This window comes from Rattus norvegicus, chromosome 3 (genome assembly GCF_036323735.1).
Source record: "Rattus norvegicus strain BN/NHsdMcwi chromosome 3, GRCr8, whole genome shotgun sequence".
Lineage (NCBI taxonomy): Eukaryota > Metazoa > Chordata > Mammalia > Rodentia > Muridae > Rattus > Rattus norvegicus.
Genome location: NC_086021.1, coordinates 154,222,995 through 154,236,504, shown reverse-complemented (window position 1 = coordinate 154,236,504; position 13,510 = coordinate 154,222,995). Strand labels below are relative to the sequence as shown.

The window sequence follows — 13,510 nt, the reverse complement described above, 5'->3', positions numbered from 1 at the left end:
CTGTGAGTAATTACAGGTGTGTGCTGAGGAGCCCAGGGCATTAATCAGAGGCTTAATTATGAAAAAGGTAGATCTTTTGTTCCTGTCCTGGAGCATGGGTCTACTACACACTTTCTAACCTGCAGCATCCATCTGCTCAGCCCAGAGAATGTTTGTCTTGGCTGATAGGGACCCTAAAGTGTATCGCAGGATGTGATTAAAACAGGCTTAAATATTAACTGGGAAGAAATCTTGGTTTAGCTTTTTTTTTTCCATCCCTTCCCTTTATCTGTCTGTCTATATCTCTATCTATCTATCTATCTATCTATCTATCTATCTATCTATCTATCTATCCATCCCATTTTGCTGTTTACTTGTATACTAACACTAACTGTTAGTTGCACGACAGCAAGCCACATAACTGAAGTATTTCAGCATGTGGTTTTTATTTGTGTGCCTGGCCAGAATCTGTGCAAAAGATGATTGTAGTTGTCATACTAATCCCATTTATACATGCACATACTCAAACAGATGGCTTTAGAGGGGGGCCTGGCCGTAATGGTGTGACACTGTCCTGTGGTGGATCTGATCCACCACAGAGGCAGGAATGAGGGACTCGGGGTTGGGAGCCAGCCAGCCCTCCACAGGATTCTACTACAGACACAGGATGAAGAGCTGTCAGGGAGATGCTCCTGATGCCGTGCTCCGGCAAATGGCTGCTGTTGGCTTTGTGTTTGCACCTCCTGTGCACGTCAGATCTGTGGTGACTCCCTGACCTTAGTGTCTTTTACATGTTACACCATTACCTTAACACACCCACATTCCCATCTCTCAGTGCCTGAAACGCACAAGAGTGGTCATTTCCAGCCCTTTGCCGATAAGCTTTTCTAACAGTGTGCGCTAACCTCTGGGGACTGAAGCTGAAGAAGGAGCCCAGTTTTTTTTTGTTTTGTTTTGTTTTGTTTTGTGTTTTTTTTTTACTGACAGGTGCTTGCACGTTTTATTTATATGTCTGTCTTGGCACTCTCGTAGCTTGTCCAACGAGCTGGTTGTCAAGTGGAATACAGGACAGATGTTTAGCTAGCCTCAGTGTCGCAGTGTGGCTTTTGGATAAGTTGTCTGACAGTTTGGTGTCTCCATTCTCTTTACCAACAGATATGTGTGAGAACTACAGGCTCTGCTATCTTATTAGTGGCAGTCATACATATATATAATTACAGTTGTGTTTCCTTATTTTCATTTTCAGGATGTCTTAAACACCATCATAAAAAACTGCTCGCCCCGCTTTTTCTCCCTGGGTTTGCCTGGCTTCTCCATGTTGGTGGGGGACTTTATCACTGCTGCTGCCAGGGTCCTCAGTACAGACATGTTGGCGGTGAGTATGACAATGTTCTGTATCCCAGCTCCTGGGAGACTTCACAATTGCTAACAAGGCTCAGATTTCTCCACTCTTAACAGGTGTTGACTCATTAGTGCGATGTGAAACTGGGCTCTCAGAGTAGATACCCTGGCAGCTGATCTGTGAAATTGTAGGATCAGATGACATACTGGTACTGGAAAGGCGTTTCATCAAAAGGCCAAAGTGTGAGAAATCATAGCCCCACTAATATGTCAGCACATTTACACGGAAGCAGGGCCTATCTTACAGACACTTATTAGTATTCTCCAGTAAATGACATTATGGTTATAGATGCAGTAAAAAGAGAATTTGAAGTGTTTGTTTGAAATAATGTGTTGTTGTTTTGTTAAATCTAGTTTTGGTTATTGTGAATCTCATAGAAATAAATAAATTTTGTGGTCTTAGGTTAGAATCAAATCTCGGGTCTCTTACATGTTAAACTACCCTTGAGATATAAAGATGATGAGATATTTGATTTACCAGGGATTTAAATGAAATCAGTATGAGTAGTCAGGAATCTAAATTTTATCTGATACATGATTAATTTCTCATTTTCCATTGGAGGTGGTTAATTCTTGTAAAACTGATCATTTGTGCTCGTATTTTTATGCCCTAATACCTGCTTCTGAGGCTAACTTAGAAAGTAAAGAAACGGGAGAGACAAGAACAAAAGGGAAGAATGAGAAAAGGAAAAAAATGATGAAGAAAAATGTCCAATTTCTTTAAGATGCCAACTTCCTTCCCTCACTTGGCTATTTCTGAATTGGGAGAAACCATCTTTAAGGAACCTTCTTGTTAAGTGTTAAGCCTTCAAGTTAGATTGAAGAAAATTGCAGGACATGGGCAAGAGAGTCACACTTGGTTAGAATTTTATTACTTGCTCGGAGGATTTCTGTAGAACATGCTTCAGCCTTCTATGCTACACCATACATAGTGGTGCTCCCTGTGCACGTGGGTCTTTTGCAATGTGCGTTATTTAAAGTAGCCTTGCAGACATGAATTGGTCAATGGGCAATACTCAGTATCTTTAATCAGAAATGCAGATTAGGACACAAGATAAAAATTTCCATTGTTAAGAGTTGCTGTCATCACAAGGGAAAGTAAGTGTTATTGAAGATACAGAGGAAAGGGAGTCCTTGGTGGGAATTGAAAATAGAGTGACCTTTTAAAATTAGTAAAACCATTAAGTGCTCTGATGATTGTGTTAGATGTATGGCCGAAGGAGGTAGAATCAGCATGTAGAAGAGGAAACTGCCCCTCATGCTGTCTGCAGCTTCATCCCTAGGTTAGTCAGTTAGGGGAACAACTCAGTGTGCACATGTGGATGAGCAAATGCGACACATACAATAGAATATTCTCCATCCTTAAAAACAAAGAAATCTTGTCATCTTTGACAACATGAGTGATTCCAGAAGCCGCTTTGCCTGGGAAATAAGCCAGGCATGGGCCTGCATCATCTCCGAGACATGTGAAATATTAAAAGCCAAATGAACAGAAACAGAGCAGCCTGGTGTTTGTTAAGGGCTGGGAAGTAAAGGGCGTGATGTTGATCAAAATGCAGAAAGTTTTGGTTGTGAGACCTCCCATGCTGTACGACATGATGATCGTACTTAAAAGTATTGTATGATAAACTTGAAAATTATCAAGGGACTGTTCCTCCAAGAAAAAGGACAGCTATCTGAGATGATAGATGGGTTAATTAAGCTTAATTATAGCTTTCATTTTACAGAGAATGTGCTTTTTAACTATATACATATACATACACGTATATGTTATCCCCTTAAATCTGTGCTTCTCAAACTTCCTCATGATGCAACCCTTTGATACAGTTGCTCATGTTGTGGTTACCTCCAACCATAAAATTGTTGCTACTTCATAACTATAATTTTGCTATCTTTATGAATTGTACTATAAATATCTGATGTGCAGCATATCTGATGTGTGACTCCTGTGAGGGTTGCAACCCCTAAGTTGAGAAATGCTTCCTTAAGTGTATCTAATTTTACCTGTCATGCCTCCATGATGCTAAAGAAAAAACCAGCTCTCCGAAATGACATTTTAAATGGAGACAATATGAATATAACAGTTATATAAAGAAGAGGAATACTTTGAATTACTTTTCTGTGTAAATATGAGGTTTAAAGCTGTGCACCTGGTGGACAGTGCTTGGTTGGAACACCCCTGCTCAGCGAGTTTTCAGGTTAGCATGAGTCACATCACAGTTAGTACGAGTGCTAAGTATCCCTGCTTGCTCAGGCAACCGTGTGTGGTACCAGAGCAGATCAACAAAGAAATCTGTGGGAGCTTCTACATCGCAGCACTAGATAACAGCCAAAGCTAGAACCAGTTCAGATGCCTAGCAGCAGCAGCAGAGTGAAAGCCATGGTGCATATACACTGAAGATTACCGTATAGCAGTACACAGGAGGGGCCCCAGGACTAGCTGGCTCTTGGATTGAGTATGGATCTGTGAGTGAGGAGAGCAAGAACTACAGCCCACATCCTAACGTTAGGCTGTAAGGAAATGGGCAGTTCCATCAAAAGCCTCTTAGGTCTCTCCAGAAAGCATCCCAGAAGCAACATGATATTAGTGCTTTTACTGCAAAGAAGCTGTGAACCCCGCCAGATGCCTCTGAGGTCGCATGAGACTGAGACTGGCGGTATCCACTGGGTGTGTACCAGGGGAATCATTAGCCAAAGTACTCACCATCCTGATGTTAGCCAACTTTAGCAGCTCACAGCAGTCACTCCAAACTTTCATACTGGAAAACTAAGCAAACCTTTGCATACTGACTTTATCTCTGATGCCATGGCTCCATTCCTAACTGGTATCACCTCCCCTGCCTCTCTCTGGATGACTACTTCAACTCCCCTCCTTATGAATGCCTTTGCTTTCTACTTGAAAAATAATGTCAGGTTGTTCTCATTGCCCTGCTCTTTCAAGATCATGAACTCCAAAGTGATTTAAAGTCGCCATGACAGCCATTTGCCTTTCTAACTCTGAACGAGTCTACAGAACGGCTTTTATAGCACGTGTTTACACCAAATGTAGAGATGCTTTCTGTTCCCTGGAGACTTGCATTTTCATCTAGGCAAAATTCTCTTGCCTAAACATCCACAAGGAGAATAACCAGAGAGAGTTTGACACTTTATACCAGAAGGAAAAATGATAAAGATTCCCTGTCAAAACCCGAACAAAGTAAAACATGCTCTTCCAGCTTCCAGTCTGTAAGAAATTTGGTGTTTCCCTCATTGTGCAGGCACCCCGTTCAGAAGCTCTCACTCTCCTCGGTTCCCTTGTCTGCTTCCCAAATACCTACCAGGAGATCCCTCTGCTGCAGTCAGTACCAGAAGTGAGTGATGTTGTCACGGGCGCTGAAGACGTCAAGGTACCTAACTGAACCTTGAGTTTAGCATCTACAGCTGGAGCCACATCACTGCCTTCCATCCCATGCACTGACCTACTCTCCCCTGACATTGCTGTATCTTTTGAAAGCTTTGGTAGTGATTTTCGGAAGTGCGTTGTATGAACTGTGAATGTATCACGTTCATAGCATATTGCAGTTAGATCTGATAGCTCTGGTCCTCTGGTTTTTTTTTTTTTATTATTAGATCTGTTTATCGTTCCTAGGGATCATAATTATGTAATGAATCATCATTTGTAATAATTCTATTAGCTTAGTTACGCTGCATTAGTGTAGCAAATGAATTTATAAGAAATAGTTCCAGTAAGCTAAATATTCAATCCCATTGCTGGCCTGATTAAATGCTACTAATAATCTGAAATTCCAAATTATTTCTTGGGGAATAAAAGTAAGCAATCTTTTTTTTTTTTTTTTTTTTTTGTCCTCAGATGGCTTTTGAAGCAAACAAAAAGTCCCCAAAGCACTCAATCAATCCATAATACCTGATTATAATCTGTAATTCAATGTACAGTGTCTAATCCAATCACAATAAAATGGAGATTTTCCTATCTGGAAGTCTCAGATGCTTTGCTTGATTTCCACTGGATCCCTAGAAATGCTGTGCTGCAGGTTGGCTCGGTTACCCAGGGAGGCACTTGCTGAGGTGAGCCAAGTTCTCCCTGCAGGAAGGGCTGCCCGAACTCCCTGGCCTTTTGCTAGCTCCAGGGTGCCTGTGACATGGTCAGCACATGCGGGAAACCAACAATGACATCAAATTTTCATTTCCTGAATTTTGTGTTTTTAGCATTACCTCATAAATATTTTACTGAAGAATGCTACCGAGGAACCAAATGAATGTGCAAGGTAAATGATGAACAAGAGGTAAACCATGTTAGAACTTTAAGATGCACATTTGTGTATAAACAGTGAATGTTTGAAAACCTCCTTTACATTTCTCTCACATGCACTGAAATGTGTAGTAAGCATTGTGTTGGAAAGTTGCTATGCTTAGCTGCTTAAAATGCCATCCTTACTAGTGAGAAGGGTAAGGTGAAGAGTATTGCAGAGTACACTGCCTTCTACACAAGGAAACACAAGATTAGAAATAAAAGATGCTTTCAGTAAAGAGGAGGGATAAAGCAACAGTTCATGAAAGCTGTATGTTTCGGGCAGAGACTCTGAACTGCAGATGACTTGTGCCTCAGGAGACAGTTGGCCATGTGTGATAACATTGGGTGCATCTGCCAAGCATCTAAGACTGCTATAGTCTGTGACCGAGATGGGCAACTTTCTAGGCCAACTGTGGTAAGAAGTCCCTCCCTCTCCTCTCAAGATGAAGGCCAGTATTGGGAATGCAGCCCATCCCTCTCTCAAACTCAACTCCCAGCCTTGTCAGGCCACTTCCTCCTCAAGTGCCTCAAGGCAGTTGCACAGGTCTGGCCCTTAGGCTCATGGGAAAACAGAGGCCTATAACTCTTTACTGTCTCGTGCACTCTTGTGATTTTACATTTTGTTAAGTTTTGTATTTTTTGCACTTTACGTATTTTCAGTAGATGGATTAATCCAGCTTTTCTAGTCTGCCATTTTCATAAGCTATGCACATTACCAGTTTGTTAACATTGAACTAAACTTGGGTGTAAGATACACCCATCCTGATTCATAGATTCTGGTCCAGAAAGTTACATTACACCCAGCATCTCTAATTTCCCATCCTTATCATGCCCTCATCCCATTTGGATGTCAGGCCAGAGGGTCATAAAACACATAATGGGCTCTTTCTTCTCCACACTCAGAATAGCTTTTGCAGCAGTAGGATCAGTATCCCCGTGTGCTAGTAGATCTCACTAGCAAAGTGTCCAAGAATGTGTCCATTTCATCTTTGCTGTTAAATACTTGTGTATCCTCTGGTTGTGTGACTGGTCTTGTTAGATTCGTCACCGTCACTAGTTTTTTCAAACAGTACGTTTTGTCTTTGCTTACCTCTCTATATTAATTTTTATTTCCAGCTTTGAGCTCTAAAACTCTTCTACTTGTGATGTTATTCTTTTGTTACTTTAAAAATATGTATACTTGGTGTGTTTTTAACTTTTTTCCTTTAATGTTTATGAGTATTATTAAGGGTTATTGGTAAGGGCTACCTTTTGCAAAATTTTAAGTTTTGATATGAAATATTTTTCAATTCTGTTTTTTTCTACTTTTTATTATGACTCTTTCATGGGACCATGCTTTTTTATTAATTTCAAAATAAATGGTTATTACTGTCTTAATTTAAACATTTTTAGAATTTTTAAAATTTTATATAAATTAGTAATTGGTCTGAAACTACAGTTCCACATGGATATGAGCTACCACATTGGTGCTGAAAACTGAACCCTGGTCCTTTGCAAGAGCAACAAGTGCTCTTAACTGCTAACCCATCTCCACCCTCTCTTTTTTTAATCTTAAAATTATGGGACGTTTCATGAATTTGCGCGTCATCCTTGCGCAGGGCCCATGCTAATCTTCTCTGTATCGTTCCAGTTCTAGTCTATGTGCTGCTGAAGCTTGTTTCCAGTCATCATGGTGCAGACCAAATGTACGCATGACGACTGACTGTGTTTTATTTAAAGTTAATATTTATATTTGTCTTATGCCCCCAGGGATGGTGAGTTTTAGCAGATATATATTCTTGAAAAGAGTGTATATAGGGGATAGAGAGATGTCTCAGCCATTAAAAGCACCCGGTGTTCTTCCAGAAGACTTGGGTTTGGACCCCAGCACCCACATAGGGGTTCGCAATCCTTTGTAATTCCAGTCCTAGGTGATCCAGTGCCCTTTTCTAGCCTCCTTGTACACTACACGTATACATGAAAAATACCCATAAATACAAAATAAAAATGAAAAATACCATATTTAAAAAAGAGAAAGAAGGGAATGTATATATTGTTCTTTAATTATTTGGCATACTGTTCTAGGTGTAACCTTACAGTGTTTCACGTAACCTACATTCCTTCTCAGTTATTATTATCATCATTATTATATAAGTATATAATTATAAGATAATATTTATTATTATTATTAATTGATCATTTACTGGGGTTATGTTAAAAGCTTCCCACTTTTGCATCTTAATCTGTTTTCTACTATTTCTGTCAAAGGCTGTGTTATTAGTTGCATAGTCATTGAAATTGTCATATCTCTATAGTGATTCAAATGTATTTCTGTTTGTGTGGATGGTTTGTTTTAATTTAGAGACCACTTTATCTGCTCCTGATTTCATACTATGTTTAAAAATAGCTTTTCTGCATTCTCTTTAAAATTCCTTTGCGAAAGCTGTGTATGTCTGGATTTATGATTGTATAAGGTTGTGTGATCGTCATCTCTTAACTGAAACCTTAGCTCATTTGTATTTGCTATCCCAGTGATCTTTTGGGTGTGTTTGCCATTTTATTTAATATTTTATTTTGAATTGGAGCTCCTAAGCATTTCTCCTGTTTATTACCTTTGTTTCCTGCCTCTTTTGCTATGCTTTTTTTTTTATTTGCTTTTAATTTTTATTTTCCATAGTCAATTTCATTGTCTTGGATTTCCATTTAGTTCTCATAAAGACTGTTTATAAAATTTTAATATGGTTTTTAGCAATCTTGAAGTTAGTCTGTCTTTACCCTCTTCTAACCACCATGTCCCCTGCAACATAATCTTTGTTCTTCCTGCCACTGCACCTTCCCTGACTCCCACATGCTCTCCCCTTCTCTGCTTAACTCAGTAGTAAAGTGACCCAGCAACAGGTTCTAGTCAGTCTACACAAGCTTGTTGATCATTTCCAAATTACTTACCTGGCCTCTGTAATGAATTTTTCTATGGCCAGGCTTAACTCTATTTGGTGCTTCAAGTTGGATGTTTTAACGTCCAAAGTAACACGACTGTATCTAAATCTTCTAGTGCCACTGACGTGCTCTGCCCTATTAAGCCTCATGCCCCTCAGATTTCACCTCAAAAACTTTATCTACTCAGTTTTTCAGCCCGAGGTTTTATGGAATATGTTTTGTTTATTTTCTTATATCTATCAAATAATCTTTATAATTTCTTTCTCATTTTATTTATAGAAAGTCACATTTCTGTGAAGAATATTTATATTAGCATGGAGTTTAGAAGAAATAAGTGAAAATGTATTTATTTTGAAAGTATTTACTTTATCAAATATAGTATTTGCCTTACATTTGAATATATAGTATATACTTTGTGAGGAAAACAATTACAAACCCAATTTTCAATAATCTAAAATCCATGCTTTTTATTTCTTCTCAAAATTACCTGTTATTAAAACGTAATAACAGTTTTTGAGTCAACAAAAATGGTTGACATGGATTGTGGTACTTAACAGAAAACATGCCACTTGGTTCATTAAATATTTAAATGCTAACCATCATTGGTGATTTTGTTTATCCTGAAAACTGCCTCACTGGAAGTTCTTTATCTTTTCTCTCATGGAAAATATTCATTCGTATATCTGTGATTGCTGTTCCTTTGAATGAATAGATTTAAAGTGTCATTTAAAATATATTGAATTTCATGAGCCTTTTCCTCCCTTTGCTTCTCTTTTGAAAGATGCATCGCCATTTGCTCCCTCGGGGTCTGGATCTGTGAAGAGCTTGCACAGTGTGCCAGCCATCCTCAGGTGAAGGATGCCATCAATGTGATAGGTGTAACTTTGAAGGTATTCATGTTTCTTAATGGTGTTTTGTTTTGTTTTGTTTTGACATTAAGTTCTTTCCTAGGACTTTTTTTTTTTTTTTTTTTTTTGGTTCTTTTTTTTCGGAGCTGGGGACCGAACACAGGGCCTTGCGCTTCCTAGGCAAGCGCTCTACCACTGAGCTAAATCCCCAACCCCTTCCTAGGACTTTTTAAAAATTTACTTTTTTATTATTTACTTTTTTAATATCAGCACTCCCTCCCCTCCCAACAACCCCCTCTCACAGCTCCTTTCCCCACTCCCGCTCCCTGACTCCTCTGACAAGGTATCACACCCCCTACACAGACACCCAGCAAGCACATCAGTCACTGCAGAACTAGGCACATCCTTTCTGGCTGATGCCAGACAAGTTGACCGAGTTAGGGTAGCAGAATCCACAGGAAGGGAAATTCAGGGACAGCCCCACTCCTAGGATTTTAACCAGTTTTAACTTTAATTAGTCTGTTTTTGCAGCTCTCTACATTATAGAGAGATGATAGTTTAAAAGTCTTGTTCTGAGTGTCATGGTTAATATTTTGCAAGGGACTGCCTCCCTAGTGTTCTTAGGCCATTTATAGTCTTGAGTGTTTATGGACCAAGCTGAAGCTAATTAGGGCTCTTCTGGTGGCTGGACATCTTAGGCTATAAGAAAGTGAGGTTTCAAGCTGTAACCTCTCTAGCATGAGTAGGATAGGAACCTGCAGCTTCCCCCTAGAAGCCTGGGTCTTCATCTACTGCCTGAACTTAGGCATTTGGGGTGTATTCCTTCTTAGCTTTGTTATTGAAAGATGGGCTGTTTATCAAGCATTGCGTAAAAGTAGAGTATTAGTGATCTCTAAATACATTTTTCGACAGCTCTGCAGGATGAGCACCACAATCCCTATTACACAGAGGAAGTCCTGTCCGGGAGAAATCAGTCACAAGTCCAAGGCAATACAGGCCTGAGTGACAGAGTCATCACGGAAAGTAGATGTACATGGCATTCAGGATATAATTGAACTTCCACTTGTGCAGTTAGGCTGCCTCCTAAAGCAGAGCCTATATCCTGCCTTCTTGGTTCCTGTGCAGAAACAGTAGACATCATTAACACTGTGACTATCAAATTTGCAAAGCCAATGAGTCTGCCAGGCGCTGTATTGAAGGATTTGTCAGTTCTCAGTGGCAAAGGCAGTTTGCCATTTTACTAGAGAAGAGGGGAACTCATATGCAGGAGATATAAGAGGCTTATTTCAGCTGTGGGAGGTTTCACCTGAATCTTAATTGAAATTATTGAAATTCCTCTTGTCTAATCCTGGTGTCCCTTCTCTTATATCCCTTCTCTCTTGCAACTCTGATAGTCACAGTGGTTACAGCAGGTTCTGGACAGTTGTCACTAGACCAGTGACAGCCCTGTTTGCCCTTGGTGCATTGTGTTCTTAGATCTTCATCTTTGGAATGGCCCCTTCCTGACCAAACTCAATACCTCTTGTCCACTGTGTGCATTCTCTATCCTGGTCACCACATCCCACATCCCTCCTGCATAACCCCTGGGTTATGTCTTAGAAGTTGGTCGAGCACCTGATACTGAGCCTTTGATGAAGAATATAAGAATTTATCAACAGTGATGTTACACAACTAAGTTCCCTCTGGCCTGGCCCTTGAGGTCATATTTAATACTGGGACCTATTTTAGGAGCTGAAGTGGCACTGCCACCAGTACTTAACAGATTAAGGAAAGTGGCCTGACCAAGGTCCTTGCCAGCTCCAACCAGGATGCTTTGGCCTCATGCCTGGGGCTTTGTATACTTTGATATGCAGTGCTCTGACTTCCAAACCACAGAGAAGAAACTACTGGATGAAACTTGTTGACTTAACGTGGATCTCAATTCATTTTTGAAATACCCCACTTTCCCAATTCTAGGGTGTTTTTCAGTTGTTTCCTTTCTGAAATCTAAACATATACATTTAAGTTAGTTACCGAGGTTAATCCTTTACCTGAAAACAACTATTAATAACTTGACATTATCTTAGAAATATATAACTTCCTATATAGTATAGAACAGAGATAGCAATTGATAATAGCTCAGGGTTCTGACCTCTGGGTGATTCCATGGCTAAAAGCACTGGCTGCTCTTCCAGAGGACCCTGGTTCGGTTCCTAGTCCCCTCAGCTTACAACTGTCTGTAACTCTGGTCTCCAAGGATTGATGTCTTATTCTGGATTCCAAGGACATCCAGCATACAGATGTTGCAGCTGTGCACGAAGGCAGAACCCCCATACACATCGGATAAATGAATGATTCACATATTTTAGCGAGATTGATAATAGAGGAATAGAATCTCAGGTGAACAGATTTTCTCTGTATGTTTATGAATTCTCAAGATGCCTGCAGTTTCTCTGTAATTTTGAGGGTAAACAATAGGCACCAGAAACAGTTCCAATTCTACACGTTGTGCCCCTGTCCTCTCAGTATATCCCAGTGCTAGAATGTTCCACTGCTGTGCCTAGGTGTGATCATTCCAACCCACAGGCTAGAGTATTTGGCACAGCATGCGAGACAAACACCAGCCCGCTCCACAGCAATTCCAGTTTCTAGAAAGTACGGACTGCACTCACCTGCCAGACTCCTCTGCCTTCAGCTCTCTGCCTCTGATTCAGTGCTGGCACATTGTCAGTCTTTTATTGCAAGATGGGTGAGAGTGAGTGGGGAATGGTTTCCTTTATCCCTCCCACCTTCACCTCACTCACTGCTACACTGCACACACATACTGCTGCTCACCTGGAGGGAAACACAACTTCCCCTCCCCATCCTTCCAGGCACACAACTCAGCTGTCCATCCTACTACATCCTCTCTGACTGCCCCACGTCTTCCCATTCTGCCCTAAGCCCCCTTGCTGTCTCCCACTGCTCTTATCATTTTCCCCTTGTCTGTTTCCAGCTTCTAAGAGCTTTACTAACAACGCCCGTTTATCTTCCCACTTCCTCAGTACTTTACCTTCCCTTGAACATGACATGTACACCCCTCTGTTAGCCCTCTCAATAGTGATAGCAGTGTAAGAACGTAGTGAAATGCTTCACAGTCTCCTGTAGTACTACTGTGGAGAAAATGAAACATGGGATAAAACTGAAGAGCAGGGAGGTATGGCCTGCTTCCGGGAGATGGTGAACTTCTGTGAGGATCTGAACAACAGAGCAGTGCCAGGGACACTAGAGCTGGGAACTAAAGCATCCGAAGCAAAGCCAGGAACAAGTACAAAGGACAGGAACATCCAGGGTCCTGAGAGTGGGAGGATGTCAGTGACATTCGGGTCATCTGGAGTCTAGATGAGGAGGAAGGCTGTGAAGAGCCCCTGAATGCTCTTGTGACTTCGATTCAGCAGCACAGGGCCATTGGCAAGCCTTGTGTTGTGGATGATGAGGCGGGGATCGCTGTGTAGCCTTAGGTTCTGGCCAAGGCAGGAAGCACAGGTTGTCCTCCTCCCATTTGTGTGTATTCAGCATGATAAAGTAGGCTTTGCACATGCCTCTGTCGTCTGCCTCACCAAAGAAGTGAAGCGTCCAGGAGACTGGGGACATCGGACAGTGTCTTAGTTACTTTTCTGTCCCTGTAAAGAGAAACCATGCTCAAATGCTGAAAGCAACTATTAGGATAAAGAGTTTCCTGGATCTGAGAGTTGCAGAGAGGTTAGAATTCATGACCATCATGGCAGGGAGTGCTGTGGCAGGCAGGCAGGCGGGCGGGCGGGGGGCAGGCACTGGAGCAATAGTAGCTAAGAGCTCACATCTTGAGACAGCAGCCATGAGGTAGATAGAGGGAGAGAGATCTAGCTGGGAATGTCATGAGCTTTTGAAACTTCACATCCCTTCTCCAACAAGGACACATCTACTTCTCAAACAGTTCCAACAACTGGCGACCAGGCATTTACAGATAGAATCTTATGAATGCCATTCTCAATCAACGACCACATTCCACTCTGCTCCACCCTCTGCCCCCATAGGCTGTGGCCATATCATAATGCAAACCGTACTCAGTTCAACT

General features: G+C 41.1%; 1 protein-coding gene and 1 non-coding gene across 16 annotated transcripts in view; one reads left to right on the top strand and one right to left on the bottom strand.

The window, feature by feature from the left end:
* The window catches only part of Ralgapa2 (Ral GTPase activating protein catalytic subunit alpha 2), a 280,066-nt gene that overhangs the window by 155,566 nt on the left and 110,990 nt on the right, over nucleotides 1–13,510 (top strand). For 8 of the 15 annotated variants that reach the window (XM_017592238.3, XM_063283348.1, XM_063283349.1 and 5 more), the window contains 4 exons: nucleotides 1,226–1,354; nucleotides 4,638–4,766; nucleotides 5,587–5,645; nucleotides 9,369–9,477. In XM_017592238.3, coding sequence (XP_017447727.2) covers nucleotides 1,226–1,354; nucleotides 4,638–4,766; nucleotides 5,587–5,645; nucleotides 9,369–9,477 — 426 coding nt within the window. Of the gene's footprint in view, nucleotides 1–1,225; nucleotides 1,355–4,637; nucleotides 4,860–5,230; nucleotides 5,446–5,586; nucleotides 5,646–9,368; nucleotides 9,478–13,510 lie in introns of those variants that run through there. The other 7 variants (XR_005502527.2, XM_063283347.1, XR_005502528.2 and 4 more) reach the window with 7 other exon arrangements.
* LOC120101950 (U6 spliceosomal RNA) lies at nucleotides 7,225–7,327 on the bottom strand. The gene has a single exon (XR_005503003.1). It is a non-coding gene; the product is annotated as a U6 spliceosomal RNA (small nuclear RNA).